General features: G+C 38.9%; 1 protein-coding gene across 2 annotated transcripts in view; it reads right to left on the bottom strand.

Moving 5' to 3' along the window:
• Positions 1 to 18,155, bottom strand: part of lrpprc (leucine-rich pentatricopeptide repeat containing) — a 182,181-nt gene that overhangs the window by 49,415 nt on the left and 114,611 nt on the right. For both annotated transcript variants that reach the window (XM_038813544.1, XM_038813552.1), the window contains exons 24-26: positions 8,026 to 8,150; positions 6,231 to 6,337; positions 299 to 367 (exon numbers count right to left, since the gene is read on the bottom strand). In XM_038813544.1, coding sequence (XP_038669472.1) covers positions 299 to 367; positions 6,231 to 6,337; positions 8,026 to 8,150 — 301 coding nt within the window. The remainder of the gene's footprint in view (positions 1 to 298; positions 368 to 6,230; positions 6,338 to 8,025; positions 8,151 to 18,155) is intronic.

Genomic DNA, 18,155 nt, shown 5'->3' with positions numbered 1-18,155 from the left:
CAAGGCCATGGCTGATCCGATTGCAACCATAACTCCACTTTCCTTCCTGTCCCCCATTACCCTTCATTCACATGTCAATCAAACGCTCACCAAACTCAGCCTTGAACATATTCAGTGCTCCACCTCCATTGCTCTCTGTGGAAGAGAACTCCAAAGACAAGAAGAAATTCCTCCTGCCCTCAGTCTTATCATGGGAGACTCCTTATTCTGAAGTTGTGCCCCCAGTTCTAAATTCCCCCATGAGGGGAAACATTCACTTAGCATCAATGCTAATTGAGAAACCACACGGCTGACCTACTTGATTTGTGGCTGTGCATTTATCTGCAAACCACTGAAGTCTCCCTGGACGAGCTCTCAAGCCAGGTGTCTGTAGGAAAGACAGTTGAAGGAAAGAGAGGATAGATTATTAAAAGCCACTTGGATAAAATTAATACATTTCTTAAGAATGATTGAGTTTTAACACCTGTATGAGATTATCACTTTTATATATAGAATTGCTGAAGAACATAACGATATTAGTATTATGGTAAAATAGCATTTAGTTAGTCTACAATTCAAATCTACAATTTAAAAACAAAAAGCTACACTAATCACAACCATTTTGCTGCGGCACAAATAGCATGAATAATCAGCTGTGGGATTCTCTGTCGGCAGGATCCTCTGCTTTGCCAGCAGCGCACCCACCCCGCAGGTCTTCCCAACGGCATGGAGTGGCCACAATGGAAAATGCCATTGGCTGGGTGCGGGGAACGGAGAATCCCACCTCAGCTGTTAGATTTCATATTCAAGTCACTTCATACAACCATGTTAGTACAGGTTAATATTGGAATCGTTTAATATGGACTTTCTACGAATTAATTTCATGTGAAAGGAAGCTTCTACTAAGAAGTGCAGTTCATAGTTTATGACAAGGTTCATAAAGATCCTCTGAAAATGAATTTAAATGTTCCATTTATCAGAGTGATGTGCTGAGCTTCCAATTCTTTTCAAAGTTAAGGATTTAAATAAACATACACTAATTCTTCCAATGTTCTAAAAAATCAAATCAATTTGGTAATACTCTCTCAAGTTCTCAACAAGTTCATTTTTCCTATATTGAGATTGATGGAGCAGATCAATTTTCATGCTAACTTTGCCAGTTCAAGGAAGCTTACGTAAAAAATATAGCCTGAAATGAAATATTAAACATCATTGAATCCTGAAAATTAAACAAAAATAGAGTTTGATTATAGGTACAGAACAAATAGTACAGTTGATTACAACTTTCAATATCTTCACTTATCCAAATGACATGGATCTCAACAACACAAATCCACAACATGAAATGTATTAAATCTCCCGTGTTTAGACTTGATTGATGTGCCTGTCATTTCAAGGACGGCTAAGCAGTAAATGCAGATATCCTTCAGTTTCATCTGATATTGAGAACAGTTTTCACTTACAATAAGACTCAATCCTCAAAAGAACATCTAGGTCAGCTTAACTAAATCTCCTAACCTCATGGATGTTCTACATTTACAGCTTATTGCTCAAAGACTAAGTAGTGCTTTACCAGCCAAGGTACCTCATAAACTCTTAGTGGCAATGACATAAAACATTAATCTTACAGAATTTTGTAGTTTAAATTATACCTCTTGTGACAGGAAGTCTGACATCATACATCAGTTTTTTTCTAAACATGACCTGAATAACAGCATATCCTCAATTGATTTGGGCACTTTCTGTTCACACAATTACATCCTCTTCATTTACTTTTATTCCAAGGGATACAAAACTAAACAGTCACAATTCCCGTTGAGAAAAAAATTACTGTAGTCTAGTCGACACTAGCACTAAATTGGAATATTTTCGCCAGAGGTCCTCGGCACCCATTTTCCTGTCTGCCAAGTTGAAGTGCAACTCTTTGCAGAAGGGGAATATGATTGCATAGCTATACAGCAAATCCACAAGACATATTTGTTCTTGTATTACAGGTTAAATGCATTCAAAGCCTTGTAAATTCTGTCAAACTAAAAGCAAATGATGAAGGCGACTAAATTGCATCCATACCACGATACAAACTGCAATGTCACTGTACATCTGTTAATGCACATTTTTATTTGAGTTGGGCAAGCTCTGTGTAAGAATAGAACTGAACTCATGCTCATCTGATTAGGATTTTAGACTCAGCGTATGACTGATTTTTGCTGGAGAACTGTTTCGTCCCAAATTAACATGCTGTTATTGTTCTATCCCGTCTGCATGTTTCAGGAAATGGTACATCATTACCATCCAATATACCAAAAATAAGGATCTGTGAAAGAATGAAGCACAGGGGAACACCATCTCAACAACAACCTCATTGCTGGTGTTGGATGCTAGATTATTATAGCAAAGAAAAATATTCAGTAACAGAGTTTACTTTCTAAATCCAAGTGTTCAGTCATCATTGAAAGGAGCCATCATATAATTTTTCAGCACAGATGTCAGTCATCAGAACTTTCAAATCTATTAAAGCCCACTATGAATGGGTATTGAAATTCAGACAGCAACTAACTGGGTGATTATTGTTTTATTGTAAACCTACTATTCTACTTGTCTTACCATTCATAGTCATTTTCTTCACCGACATCTCACCTCAGATTTCACTTCAATCTCACTCTTACTCAGATTAACATCAAATTGCTTTGAATCATTCTCCCCTCCCTTAAATGTTCAATCTCTTTCTCACACATTTGTTTAATTTCCGCCTTGCTTTGACCTTTCAGTCTATCGCCGAGAGATTTTATTCTCCATTGCATTCTAGACTTCAGTAGTTTAACAAAGAGAACCAGTCTTATTTATTCTGCTCAGTTTATTTATTTTAGTTATTTCAATTGGTGTCTCCTCCTGTGAGCATCAATTCTATCCAGCAATGTTACAGGGAAACATTTGACGCATTGTATCCCATGAAGACATACATTCTTCACCGCTACAATCTTGACTTTTGTTATTTTCCTCTCTGCTTGGTTTACGTGATCAACAATCTGACAGTAAAACCAATGATGGATAGTCTGCTCAGGTTGAAGGCAACTTTGCCAGGTATGCTCCATTTCAAGTGCACGTCTATTGTTTCACGTGGGTACTGTTGCATAGCTGCATGTAATACATTGAACCGACTGTGAGTACTTTGGTGCAATATGATCTCCTGGCTTAATGTTGCAAATGGTTATGCTTTCCCCTCAAATCACCCATTTTAAAACACTATTTGCATTATAGTACAAATTTATTTATTTTTTTTAAAGGGTGATTTGCTGAATGTCTGAAATCATGGCACCAGCAAGCTTAATATGGTTACCACAGGAACTCTGACAAAAAAAGGGCGAAGGTTCAACAAGTTCCAGTTCATCGATGACCATTCCAGTAGTCACATTTCACAATGATAATGGAGTTGTTGATGAAAAGACATAATTATTCACTATTAATAAGTCAACAACAGACCTAGCCATGGGGCAAGAAAACCTCCAGCGTGGCAGAACTTTGGGAATCAAGTCACTTGGTTCCTCCAAAGCACGCTACAGCTACCATGTCATATCTGACATATTTCACACTGTATCCCAAATATATATATATATATATATATATTTCAAAATAATCTATTCAATTTTAATTTAAATGAATCAACATGGACTGCTTCTACCATTTCCCCAAGAAGCCTGTTCTGGGAAACATACCACCTAAATTATTGGCCAGTTAATTACATCCTATACTATCCTCATGGTGCTGCAGAACACAATGTAAGGGTTTTAAAAAAGGAAAGTCATTTAAACTTTTTTTTAAATGGAAGAAAAAGGAATAAAAATAGTTCCAAAATATTTTCTGTATACTTGATTAAAACAGTAATGCCAGTTTCTGGTCAGGACCAGGAGCAAACCAGTTTTGTTTTCTAATGAGGACACTGCTGAAATATCATTACATGCCTTTCCACAGATTCTAACTGGCCTGATGTGTATTTGCACCATTTTTTTAAACAGTTCCTTTTCTCTTGCTCACTTTAACTCCAAGCTATTTTTTTCAGTTAATGTTGTACAGTAATTTACAGAAATTATATGAACGACATCATAACATTTAAGAAAAAGAAACTTGATTATAAGTAGGATTTCAGATAAGTTTGAAGGCCAGCATGAATAGTTTATTCTTGTAAGAGAGACTGGAACGATGCAATAAACTCCGTAGTGAGGAAAACAACTTAAAAGGGTGGCATACCATTCAGATTAGAAGTAAAAGATCAGCAAAACCAGAAACTGACTTGAGGTTATAGTGGTGATGGAGCCATCTGGTTGCTTTATGGCTTGCCATCTTGCTGTCTGCCTTTACTCACGAAAGGCAGAAAGCACATTATTTGCAGCTTCCAGAGACGGCATAAATGTGCATTACATCAGTAGAGAAGGGTCCTGCAATGTTTGCACTTGGAAAACTGGTGCCAGTAATGGAAAAATACTTAAGCCAATAAATTGTAATGTACTATGGGTCTCACGTTATTGCCACTTGCTTCCATCACCAATCACAGACTTCCATGTTATATAGATTAATACATTCGCTGCAGCCACAATCAAGATTTGGGAGGTCAAAATGTATAGTCATTGGTTGAAGGTTGACCAAATAGAGGTATTTAAAAATATTATAGGATTCAATTGCATGGACACCAAGAAACTATTTCCACTGAAGCGGCATCTAGACCAAGAGTGGGTTTCCTCTGGGTGCTCGTTGCTCCAGTTTCCTCCCACAGTGGATTGGCAATGATAAATTGCCCTTCGTGACCAAAAAGGTTAGGTGGGGTTATTGGGTTAAGGGGGTAGGGTGAAAGTGAAGGCTTAAGTGGGTCGGTGCGGACTTGATGGGCCGAAATGCCTCCTTCTGCACTGTATCTTCTATGTTTAAGTCCAAAGATGTGCGGGTTAGGTGGACTGGTCACACTAAATTGCCCGTAGTGTCCAAATAAGTTAGGTGGGGTTGCTGGGTTAAAGAGATAGAGCGAAAGTGTGGTTATCTTTCAGGGGCCGTGTAGTCTTGATGGGCAGAATAGCCTCCTTCTGCACTGTAAATTCTATGATTCTATGAAGAGGGCACAAACTTAAAATTAGAGCTATGCCATGTAGGAGTGAAAATGGAAGTATTTTTCACATAAAGGGTAGTGAAAATCTGGAACACTCCTCCAAAAGGCTGGGGATGCTGGGTCACATGAAATTTTCAAGATCAACATCAGTCGGTTTCCATTCGATGAAATGGACGTGGAACAAAGATTGTTAAATGGATGTTGTGGTACAGATCAGGCACAATCTAACAGAATGGTGGAACAAGCTTGGGTGGGGTTGGGGGGGGGGAGAGAGAAGAAAGAGAAATGATCTACTGCTGTTCCCATATCTGCATTAAAAGTCTTGCAGAAAGATAATAATGCACTATATAAATAAAGATGATGGCTCCCTTATTTCAGTTATGTGCACCATGAGAAAAATTGAAGGAAACAATTTTTAAAAACGAGTGTACCAAGGTCTCCTTGGACCAAAATATCTACTGATGTCAGCAATCCAAAGAAACAAATGTAAAAGCTGGACACATACAGTTTTTGCTCCAACTTATCCCCTTATATTGCTAGGAAAGATTTTAATCAAGACCAGATAGAGTATGCAAAATTTAGTTGAGTGATCAGTCACCTTTGGCTGATCATAAGCTGCTTAAGGAATTACAGGAAGGAAAAGTTGAATTTAATATGATGCTGCAGCAGACTGGCTGATTATTTGCTCCCAGACATGCCCTACAGTAAATCTGACCAGATTCACCCTGTCAGCAGCAAATTAAATTCCACTGCTTTTAAGCACAACAAAAGAATTGATCAGTAAAGGGGATTAAGAACTTTATACACCCAGGAATGGCAGTTTAATTTAATTGTTCCACAATCACAAGTTTAATATGCAAACATAATATTTGGCATAAAAGGAACAACTCAATCAAGCAGAGCTAGAAAAATATTTAAATTTGAATAACATCTAACAAAAACAATGGCTATAATTCTTATTGCAGCTCGGTGCAGACATCAAAAGAAGAAATTCTACACTTATCACCGCTAATAAGGTTAACATTATTCAATTTGTAGACTAAATTGCATCAGTCAGAATTAGACTAATACTCATTTTAGGTTCAGAATATTAATTGACGCTCATTGTTCAAAACTAAAATGGTTGTGTGAACAGCATAATAGGCTGAAGTCTCACCTCGATAATTTTTCTGGCCTCTTTGTATTTCCCACTCTGAAGAAAAGCGAAAAAAAGGTCATACAGCATTGTCATTTCACCTCGCTCCTGGTTTACAAAATCCATAGCTGCAGGCACAAGAGAAAATGTTAAAACCATGTATTCAGCAACAGTTAAAACGGAAAAAAAAATCTTTATCGCTTTTCATTCCAATAATGTCAGCAAAATGGTACACTTTATGTATGCCACAATTCATAAGCTTCTACCCACTATCATCTTTGTTTTTGAGTGGCAGAAAGTAGAATAAGTTAATTCAACACAACTTTTGGACACTCATGATGCATATTTGGTATTGGGGAGGAGAGGGGTGGGGGGGGGGGGGGGGAGAAGGAGGGTCCTTTTAAGAAGAAAAATTACAGAAATGGGAAAATGCCCTTTTGTCTTAACAAGCCGACTACCATTTCATTCACCATCCTCATTTTCTCCGCAGGATCATGTTTAATTGCCTCCGGATCCATTTACACAACTTATTTCTGTAGTCTTCCTTGGTTACATACTCCATGGGATTAAACCACAAGCAGCACAGGAATGGAAAAGGCTCCTCAGTCCATCTGGTTGGGCCCAAAAATTAATACCTCTCACAATTGTGTATTGCATCTCTCAATTATCCCTGAGTTTTAAAGCTTTGGTTGAAGGGAACAATTTGTCTGGATTAATCCTCAATTTGCATTATTTTGGCAGCAATTATTTAGGTCAACTCAGATTCTCCACTTTTCCAATAACAAGTTCAACATGCTTAGCTGGTCCCAACAAATAAAGCCACTGGTCTTTCAAGCCCTGCAACTTCAGCTGAATTACCCCATGGAACTGTTTGCACACCCACTAAATGATCCAAATTGCAAATATTCGAGCAATCCGTTTTCACCCAAAATATGAGCCTTTTCCCACCATAACAGTCACTGCACCCAAAAGTGACTTTGAATGCAAGTACCTTGACGGCCACAAAAGATATGCCAAGACTCTATATAAATGTGAATCGTCTTTCTTTGGTGGTACATGGGGGTTTTCATCCAATTGTTAGGATTTTCTTTTCATTCCTTTATGTGAGACTTCACAACTCTATAAGATAGAAACTGTTCACAAAATGCCTTCGCAGAAATGTAGCAGCTGGACACTTCCTGACAGCGATTTAAGATAAAATGAAAATTTTCTGCCACACTGGAACCACCTTGAGAAGCGACAAGTTCACCAGACAATTGAAACAGAGCAGAAAGCAAATTTGAAGAAATAACATTCAACACCAAACAACCTTTGCAGCTGCCAGTGCATCAGTTACAGAGGAGCAAAAAAGAGCATGGGACATTCTCACTGCTCTCCTGCATAAAAGTGGGAGACAAGATTCAAATATTGGAAGACAAGATTAAAATAGGAAAGAAAATTAAACTGAGATCAAGGGTAAAGTACTTTACATTTAAAACCTGTCGGATCAACAATTATTCTCTGTAATTTTGTCGAGAAAATAATTTTCTATCTATCCATTGCAAAGTTGCAAATACAGTACGTAAAGCTATGTGAAAGTTATAAATTCACTATTGAAGTCAGTTTCCAGACTAGTGTGCAGTAAACTAAAATTAAAATTAATCTAGAAAAACCTGTAATTTATCACAGGGAATATTGCATAAGTTTTCTTTTAAAGAACTCACAGTAATTAGGGTATTATGATACAGATTCAACTTGAGTGAGGGGGGAGGAAACCTGGTGAGAAAACAATAAACATATTTTGATTTGCTTTCAGAATATCTCCTCCATCAGCTACCTTTCTGTAAGAGATCAGTGTCTCCCTGGTCAACCAACTTGCACAAAACATCATGAAGTCGAGGCATCTGGCCATATTTCTTGTGACAATCAATAATTGCATCTAGTGCGGCAGGTAAATTCCCCCTGAAACAGAAAACAGAAAACCCCAGTAATATATTAACACATTATTTCCATAGTAAGTAAAATGAAAGCAATATTTTAAAACACATTTGATTTGCTGAGATACAAAATAATACCCTGCGAAAGAATTCTTAGAGATCTGAATGTCAAGTACTACTAGGCTAGCCAATTCAGAAAAGTTACATTTTTGTCCCCGTTTTAGTGACACGTCTGCTTCCATTACCAAGAGAAACCAGCAATAGATTCAACAGGTTTTTTGCAGTCATACTCATGTTTTGGCACTGGACAGCACATTAATGCTTTTTTTCAATCCCATAATTTCTTCTTGCAGAGGAGAACCTAGCCTGACTACTTCCATAAAATGGAAGGGACATTGAGGAATTGAGTGCTGGTAAATCACAGGTGTAAACCCCATGGCACTGTGCTTTGGAAGATTTCATGTATAGTCCCTTCTCCCTCCTCAAAAAAATAAATCCTGTTCAGGAACAATACACCACATACCATAGTTTCACTAAGTAATGCTTTCATAGCTGGAGTTTTTGTTTTAATTCAATCTACTCCTTAAAATGGAAAGTTCAAACAACTTTATTTAAACAAAGTTAACGGATAACTTTTTTAAGCTGGGGGCAACACAGGTGGCAGCCCTCAATACCTATCTAGTGGGTTAATACCGCAACACATGCTGAGCAGTAATGGCAGTACTGATCACTGAACAGCTAGCAACTGCAATGAATCACCCAATTGAGAAAGAATTGCTGTATTCTTCCCAACTATGAACAGAAACGGAGCGCAATAAAACTGGACAGTCAGTGTTCATCCACACACACACACACACACACACAATTAGAAAAAAATGGATAGCCTATGTATTGCAACGTTTTCCATTAACATCCCAGCTGAAAATGTAAGTACCACTAAATATTTAATAATGTATATTTTAAATCGAGTTTCAAGAACTACTTTGAAAGAGAGAATTTTACCAGTAAGTTCCTCAAACTTAATTCTGAACATTCGCAGACAAATTGGAACCTTAAATGCTATGAGTTTTAGCTTCTTGGGCCACACATCCCATGATGGAAGTAAGCACCTAAATATGTACTGCACAAATGTCATCCGACATTCTTTGTAACTTTTAGATGCAATCCTGCAGTTTATAAATATATTTTATTAATTTCACACCAAGACTGTACGCCTGCCTTTTTACACTAGCCTTCAAAAATCCTCTGGTATAGATGGATACTGAAAATCCTACAAGCATAGTACACTTGGGATGAGTGCAATAAATATCATTGCTCCATCGATCACAATTTGAATTAAAATAACATCTTTGACGTAAAGATCTCTCACAGGCCTTCACAAAAGGATATGGATCCACGCCATGAAAGGAGATTAGAAAGGGTGACTGAATGTTTGCCCAAAATGACAGTTTTCATAAAGAGGGGCGACGGAATTTGGTCAACGCAGCTAATAATCTGCCATCAACAGTGAGGCAGGGTACGTGCATCTCAGCCTTGGATATATTCAATGGATAGAGCATCCACAACCCTCTGGGTAGATCCACAACCCTCTGGGTAGGCAATTTCAAAGATTGATACCCTCCGAGTGAAGACATTTCTCACCTCAGTCCTAAATGATTGACCCCTTATCCTGAGGCTGTGTCACCATGTTTTAGATCCCTCAGCCCAGAGAAACAACTCCTCAGTGACAACCCTGTTAAGCCCTTCAAAATCTTGTAAGTTTCAATGAGATCACCCCGTTCTTCTGAACTCCAGAGAATGTAGGCTCAATTCCCCAGCCTCTCATCGCAGGACAACTCTCTCAACCCATAAACCAAAGTAGTGAACCTTCGCTGTACTACCTCCAAGGCAAATTATACCATTCCTGAGATATGGAGATCAGAACTACACACAGTACTCCCATTGTGATCTTACCAAAGCTAATGTTGAAATAAGGGCAAACATGCAATTTACCTGCCTAATTGTCTTCTGGGACCTTTATGTTAACATTTGATACTCCTTGTCCAGAGGTGAACCAAAGTCTCTCTGAACACTGCATTTGCAGGTTTCATATTTTATTAAAAATGTATATAATTTTGTTCTTTTACAAATTTAGTTTACTCAATTCTTTTTTTCCAATTAAGGGGCAATTCAGTTTGGCCAATCCACCTACCCTGCACAACTTTGGGTTGTGGAGGTGAGGCCCACGCAGAGACGGAGAGTGCAAACTCCACATGATCAGTGACCTGGGGCTTGGATCAAACCCAGGTTTGCGGTGCAGTGAGGCAGCAGTGTTAACTACTGTGCCACCCTTTATATTCCATCTCGATAGCCTGTGGTCCTCCTCACGGTTTACATTCCCATCCAGCGTTAATAGCAGGAAGCTAGGATACATTAAGCTATGTCTCTTCATATAAATCATAACCACAGATTTTAAACAGCTAGTTCCTAGCATTGACCTGTGCAACACCATTAATTGTAACCTGCCAATTTGAAAATGCCCCATTTCTTCCATATTTTCTGCCCATGAACAAATCCTCGATCCATGTTAATATACCACTCCCAACTCAATGAACCCTTATCTTGTGTATTATCCTTTTGTATGATGTCAAATGCTGTTTGGAAATCCAAATATATTGCAGTTACTGGCTCCCCTTTATCAACCCAAACAAGTTACGAATGGCTAATTGGCTTGTAGTTCCGTGTTTTCTCTCTCCCTTATTTCTTGAATAGCGGTGCTACATTTGCTTACTTACATTTTGCTGGAATCTTTCTAGAGTCTGGGGAATTTTGGAAAAGCATGACCAGTGCACCTATTAACTCTGCAGCTACCTCTATTATAATCCTACAATGTAGACCGATAGGTTCTCGGTATTTGTTGGCTTCTAGTCAATACCTTTGTTCTGCTTGATATTAATTGCCAAGTCTCATTCTTATTATCCCCCTGGTTATCCTTTATTGCTGATTTACAATTTGTGTCTGCTAATATGCAGACAGACACAGAATATTTAGACCATAAGAAATGAGTAGCCAACTAGACTGGGAAATGAAATTAGCGGCCGGACACTGGAATTTATGCAAAGGTCGAAAATAAAGATTTCAGTTTTCCTGATGCTGCATTGGAGGAAGTGGTGCATCCATGACATCATGCCAGGCTGGCAATTTGTCGACATGGAGATAATCATTAAAATGAACTTGATGCTGCCCATACAAGGTACAAAGTTGAACTACCAGGTAAATTATAAAAAATAGCAAAATGTACTTTGGGCATGTTGCAGAATATTTGCACTCATTCCATATTCAAAATAAAATATAGTTAAATAATTTACTTTGAATCTGCAACTGAATTTCCCATCACGTGGTTCCACCTACAGTCAGTCCTCAAATCACTATCTGCTTCATTGCTCTTCAACCCGAATCGCACTGCACTTCCAGTAACAGTAGCAAATATAAAAATGCAAACTACTCAGTATATAATGTCTGGCAACAAATTGAAAGCAGTAATTTAAGTTTTGAGTTTCTGCAAATACACAAGCCATTGTGCCCTACTTACAATGAGTGAGACTCTCGATTGAATTAAGCTTGTGACTCACTATTATATAATTTTTAAAATACCATAAGACAGCATCAATAGCTCCAAAACAAGTATTTAGGGCATAATCCCCACTTCTTAAAAACTGTTTCTAGCCTTTTTTTAAGCAGCCTTTCTTTTGTAATCTGACAGCTCAAACGACAAATGCCCATCTTCCCAGTATGTTTCCCCAAAACCAAATTCTAAATCTGCAGTTTTCCCCGATTTGCTTATCCTGACGGGAAAATGTTAGTGCATTCCTGAATTCTGAACAGAATGTTGCACAGAGGTAAGGCTTTTAGTTGTTGCCTCAAAGCGGAGGGCTAGGAGTGAAGGAATTAATAATGTAGCGTACCGGTAGTTGTTTCCATTCATCAGTCATCTCTCGCATGAGAATCCTGGTGGAAAACTGCCACTTCTGACTATTTGTAACAAAGTTGTAAAACTGTGCATAAAAAGTGTTTATGGTTTAATTATTAATGAATAATCAAAGTCTTCTTCTTCTTCCCCTCCTCGTCCTCCCCCCCCCCTCCCCCCCCTCCCCTCCTCGTCCTCTCCCCCCCTCCCCCCCCCCCCCCCCCTCCCCTCCTCGTCCTCCCCCCCCCCCCCCCCTCCCCTCCTCGTCCTCTTCCCCCCCCCCCCAAGATCCAGATTCTCGTACCATCTTGGCTGGATGAGAATAGGCAGTGAAAATCTCAAAATAAAACCACTGCCTCCCTTACATTTAAAGAACAAGCTATGCTCATCATTAAACATTTGTTCAGGCAACCCACTAAACACCGCAAAATTAAAAAAAAGTCTCAAGGGCGAAAATGAAATAACTAAATTGGATCATTACAATCTAAACACAGTGTTATTCTTCCGTGTAAACGGGGCTTCACATGATAGATATGTACCTTATACCCTTCCCAAGCCATGTTTACAGTATAGCGAGTGGAACCCTACTGAGACATTCAAATTTTTGTCATTTTGTATGAAGACAAAATTATAGGTTAATTTTTTGTCTGTGAATAGATGGTGCAACTAAATAAAAGCAAAAGACTAGACAAACAATAGAGCACTGCCGTGAAAAGCTTACAGCTGCTATTCAACAGCTTAGCCCCCATTTGCTTAGTGATGAAGAACTTTACAATGGTAGAGTAAGAGACAGTTCACTTTTATATAATGTAAGAAAACATTGTGGACTGTTGATTTTAATTGCCATGCAGCGTGGTAACGTTATGTTAAAAGCTTCACTTAAGTGGCAATTCATGGCAGGCTTACTGATTGAAAAGCTGAAAACCTTGGGGAAAGGAGCAAAATAAAATGGGGTGGCAGGCAAGGTGGAAGAGAAAAAGACTGGAAGCAAAAAGACACTTGTGTAACAAATCCCAATCTGCAAATCTAAGCCAGATGTTAGTGTACAGGGAAATCAATTCTACACGGTACAATCAGCTTTGCACAATCATACATTTAAAGGACTGGCTCTTTACTGAGCTAAATGTTTCTCTGTTCATTAGACATAATGAGGAATCTTCAAGGAGACTGGTGTTGCAATTACAACTAATCCTCAAAAAATTAACTGTGTTGAAGGCTTTATAATTTCCCTAGGTACAATTTAGCTGTCACTTACTTTAAAATTTACTCAAACACGCTTTCGAAATAGCTGTAACTTCACATGTCAAGTGCTTTCCAACCAATTAAGTCTAACTGGAAGTCACTGTTAAACAACTGAATGACTAGACAAGATAGCTCATTTCCCTGCTCTTTTGTTCGGAATAATATGCTGCATTTACATTATCAGCCTCAACAGGATTTTCTGACAGGGACAGAAAAAATTGCTAACGCTGTCCATGCTAAGCACATGAAGCCTGTCATTTACCAATCATCCTTCAAAATGCAATAGCCATGAATGCAACTTAATTACAACCCAATGATCCTTGACGAAAAATCATCTTATCAGTGTCCTGTCTCCGCAAAGCAAATGAACTACTTTTGTCCTTCAGTGCTGGTGATGCTAAATTCATAATTGCAAAAAAAGAGTTTAAAAAATAACGCAAGCTACACTGAAGGCTTCACTATCATTAGAAAACAGTATGAAATGGGGGGGGGGGGGGGGTTAAAAAACATGCTTCAGACAACAAACTTTTTCATTTTTGTGCTGTGATTCACTTGAATAAATATTAGAAAATTTAAACCTTAAAGATCAAGAATTTTCAGTTTGAAATGATTTGTTCTTAAAAATTGTTGCCTCCGGTCAAAATATGCAAAGTGGATAGAGACCATGTCGACAGCTATTAATGCATTTTATATCTGTCAGCCTCACTAAACATCACAACAAGATATTTACAATAACACTTCGTTCTTAATTAGTTGTAGCTGATCGTTGTGTTCATTTGGGAGAAGCTGGTGTCCCTTTTATTTTTATCTATGCATTCACTCATTCCCCACCCCTCCCCCATCAAAATATTTCATTAGCAACTACTTAAATATAAAGCCCCATTCTCAAAACAATACCTTGAATGGCATGATAATTTTACTCAGTATACCTCATAGAACAGAACAAGCTCAATTGTTTACATTCTGAATTGACACTTCAATCATGCTCCTGAAGTGCTGAGCTGACAAGCTTGACGATCTGAAAAGCTAATTAAGGACAGGAATGCCTGAGCTGAAGAATAGAACACCTCTGCACTTTGTATGCACTAAGTACTCCTAGAACAGAGGTGAGCAGTAATCCTGAACATTTCCTCCACATTGCCACAATGTATCCCAAATCCCTCAATTTACAAGACACCTGTTTTTGACTCAGTACCACATTCGTATGGTCGGTTCTGAGCCGCTCAAGCCATGGTTCTCTCAATAGAAGTTCCATTCATTATAAAATGCAACCCTGATGAAATGTCACTAAGTGTGCCTGTTGTAAAGTTAACGATACCGAGTAGAATGGTGTATAGTTCAACTTTCAGTTCACACAGTTAGTTAAATGAGGGGTACAAGTGGAATCATGATTTTGCCAGTGATAAAATAAACGCAATTTCTGCTGATGATTTCTATCCAGTAAACTCAGAGGGTTTCTTGTGATATCATTGATGATTAAATAGTCCGCAACACAATGCTTATGCCCTCAAATTGGCTGGTTGTGCTATGTGTAAATAAATCAACTGTTCCTCAAAGTGAGGTAGCACCGTAACATTAAGATGAAAGTAAGTTGTAAAGGAAACAAATCAGAATGCTTTTGGCATAGCTGTTAAGCGAGTTTCAGTTTTATTCCTCCAAGAGTTCATTGAAAATTTGTCAAAGTGCACGTTGGATTTGTCCCTCCCAGAAATTTGATGCCGATCGTCAGTCTGTAACTCACTCCTTTCTGCTGCCATTACCGAAACTCTTGTTCCATAGGCAAAAGAAAGTAACTACGGCAATCGTCATAGCAAGATGTTCCACTTCACCATTGGAAACAAAGAAACCTGTCCCATTTTGTATTGCACTGCCCACTTAAGCTTAGTGTCAGTAGCTCTCAAGAAATTAAAAGAATGTGCCTACTGATGTACATTTGTGCAAGTGAGAGAAAAAGTATGCGTGCTGATGACGACACAAGGGGAACCATCTTGAAGGAGGTATTGAACCTCGCAGTCTGCAAAGAGGTTGAATTATCGTCAGTGGATACTGTCATTAATGCAGAGTGGTTCAATGATCATGTCATTTCAATTGTATATGTAAATTTGACTGTTTGGCACTGCTAGACTTAATGCACAAATTAGTTTCTCCTGATGTCATCATAAAGCTGTCACCCTCATTCAAACAGAAGCGGGATGAAAGTCCAAAGTACTCATTTTTGAAGGATTACTGAAGTTTTTAAGATCAACTAATTGTATCAAATCCCACCTCAAATACACGTCTTCATTTACAATGTAAGATTATAAAATTCAAAGAAAATTCACTCTTGCTTAGAACAAAAGAATTGAAGCAAGACATTGTGAATCTAAAATTGTAATAAAATATTGTCATCTACTTGCTTGATTATTGCATGTAAAGTCTCTGACACATAGTCTTAGCTTATGGATGATAAAGTGCACATTTGAAAGACCTATTAGTTAAACGGAGAAAGACGGCAGAATTCCGAGGCACTGAGGGATCCAGGTGTTCCAGTGCACGAATCATAAAAAGCTAGCACGCAGGTAATCAATAAGGCTAATGGAATGCTATCCTTTTTACAAGAAGAATTGAAGATAAAAGTAAGGGTGTATTGGTGAGGCCACATCTAAAATACGGTGTGCAGTTTGGTCTCCTTATTTAGGGGAAGGATGTAAATGCCTTGGAGGTGGTCCAGAGGACGTTTATTAGATTGATATCTGGACTGAACAGATTATCTCATCAGGAAAGGTTGGGTTTGCTTCCATTGGAGTTTAGAAGAATGAGGGTGACTTAATAGAAGGGTGTATGATCCTGAACGGTCCTGACATGGTGGACGTGGAAATGATTTGATTTGATTTATTGTCACATGTACTGAAGTATAGAAGAAAGTATTTTTCTGCGACCAAGGGAACGTACACAGTACGTACATAGTAGACAAAAGAATAATCAACAGAGAACAATGGCACATCGACAAACAGTGATTGGTTACAGCGTGGAACAAGGGGCCAAACAAAGCAAATACAGAGCATGTTTCCTCTGGTGGGCGAATCCAGAACTGGGCCACTGTTTTAAAATTAGGGGTTGCCTTATAGGAAATAAATGAGGAGTAATTGTTTTTCTCAGGCAGTTGTCTGACTTTGGAACACTGCCTCAGAAGGCGGTGGAAGCAGGGTCATTGAATATTTTTGAAGCAGAGGCAGAGAGATTCTTATTAGGCAAGGGAATCAATGGTTATCGGGAGTAGATGGGAACGTGGAACTCAACACACAGATCAGCCATGATCTTATTGTGTGGCGAAGCAGGCACAAGGGGCGAAATGGCCTACTTCTGCTCTTATTTCATATATTTAAGTGCGCATCCAACTTCAACAACTTTTTCAAATATTGGTGAAATTGACAATAGACATATGCATTTTTAGTCTTAACGTTCTACAATGTAGTCATGATAAATTTGGCATATATTAACAGAAATTAAGGAAAAAAAGAAACACTGGAGTCTCCCAGAGATCATAGATCAGGGCCATTGGAGCAGTTTTTCTCCACATTTTAGAGAGCTCTGCCCTCCACACTGCAGCACAGACATGAATGGAGAGAATCTAATGAACACTATCGGATAAATTTATTGATTGTAAGTACATAAAAACCATAGAGAAAGATCTCATGGCACATCCTACAGTGCAGGAGGCCATTCGGCCCATCGAGTCTGCACCGACCCTCCAAAAGAGCACCCTACCCAAGCCAACTTCCCTGTCCTATCCCCCAACCCCGTCTAACCTTTGGATAGCATGGCCAATCCACCTAACCTGCACATCTATCAACCTCGTTATAAACCTAAGCCAAATAAAAGTTCAGTGGGACAGCAAAAGTGTTGTCAAAGTATCTTAAAAGAAGGATCTTAAAAGGAGAACGGGAATGCAGTGAGTCAGCCAGAAATTGGAGAATTAGAAAAGTCAGACCGAAAGAGTCAAAGGCACAGTGGGCAATAGTGCAGTTGCACAAGAACCTGGAGCCAGAGGGATAAAAAACATTGTTAAGTTGGAGAAATTTATACAGCTATGGATTAAAATAATCCTCCTTATGCTTCAATTATGAGGCACTGGGGCAAAGAATGAGCTGTTGGGGAGAGGACACAAGCAGCAGAAGAAGGCACCTGTCCAATGGAAAGTATGTACTCAGCTCTGGGCTAAACTAGACATTATGGTTATGAACAGTCTGACTGGCGAAACCCAAAGCAGTGATGGTGTGTGTGTTCTGGGGGGTGGGGAAGAGGAGGAAAAGAGAGGAAGGCAGTGATGGATAACAGCAAATGGCTGCGGATGCTGGAGTCTGAAAAAACAGAAAATACTGGACAATCTCAGCAGGTCTGACAGCATCTGTGGAGAGAAAAGGGAGGTAATGTTTCATCAAAGCGAGAGAATTGGAAATGTAGTCGGATTTATACTGTTGTGGGGGGTGTTGAGCAGGAGGCCAGCGATAGGTGGAGATTGACAAAGATGTCGAGGACAGAAGAAAAAGGAATATAAATGGCGGTGATTAAAGCTAAAAAGGGTGCTGATAGTGACATAAATAAATTAGAATGTATGAATGGCAGAACGAAGAAGGTGAGCAGTGTGTCAAAGGGTAACTAGGAACAGATGGCCCAAATGGAATGGGAGAAGGGGGAACAATGGTGAGGGCAGCACGGTAGCAAAGTAGTTAACACAATTGCATCACAGCTCCGATTCCTGGCTTGAGTCACCGTCTGTGTGGAGACTGCACGCTCTCTCCATGTCTGCGTGGGTTGCCTTGGGGTGCTCCGGTTTCCTCCCACAGTCCAAAGATGTGCAGG

The sequence above is a fragment of the Scyliorhinus canicula genome, chromosome 1 (assembly GCF_902713615.1).
Source record: "Scyliorhinus canicula chromosome 1, sScyCan1.1, whole genome shotgun sequence".
NCBI classification, from domain to species: Eukaryota; Metazoa; Chordata; class Chondrichthyes; order Carcharhiniformes; family Scyliorhinidae; genus Scyliorhinus; species Scyliorhinus canicula.
Note: the sequence above shows the minus strand (reverse complement) of the source record. Positions and strands in the feature narration are given on the sequence as shown.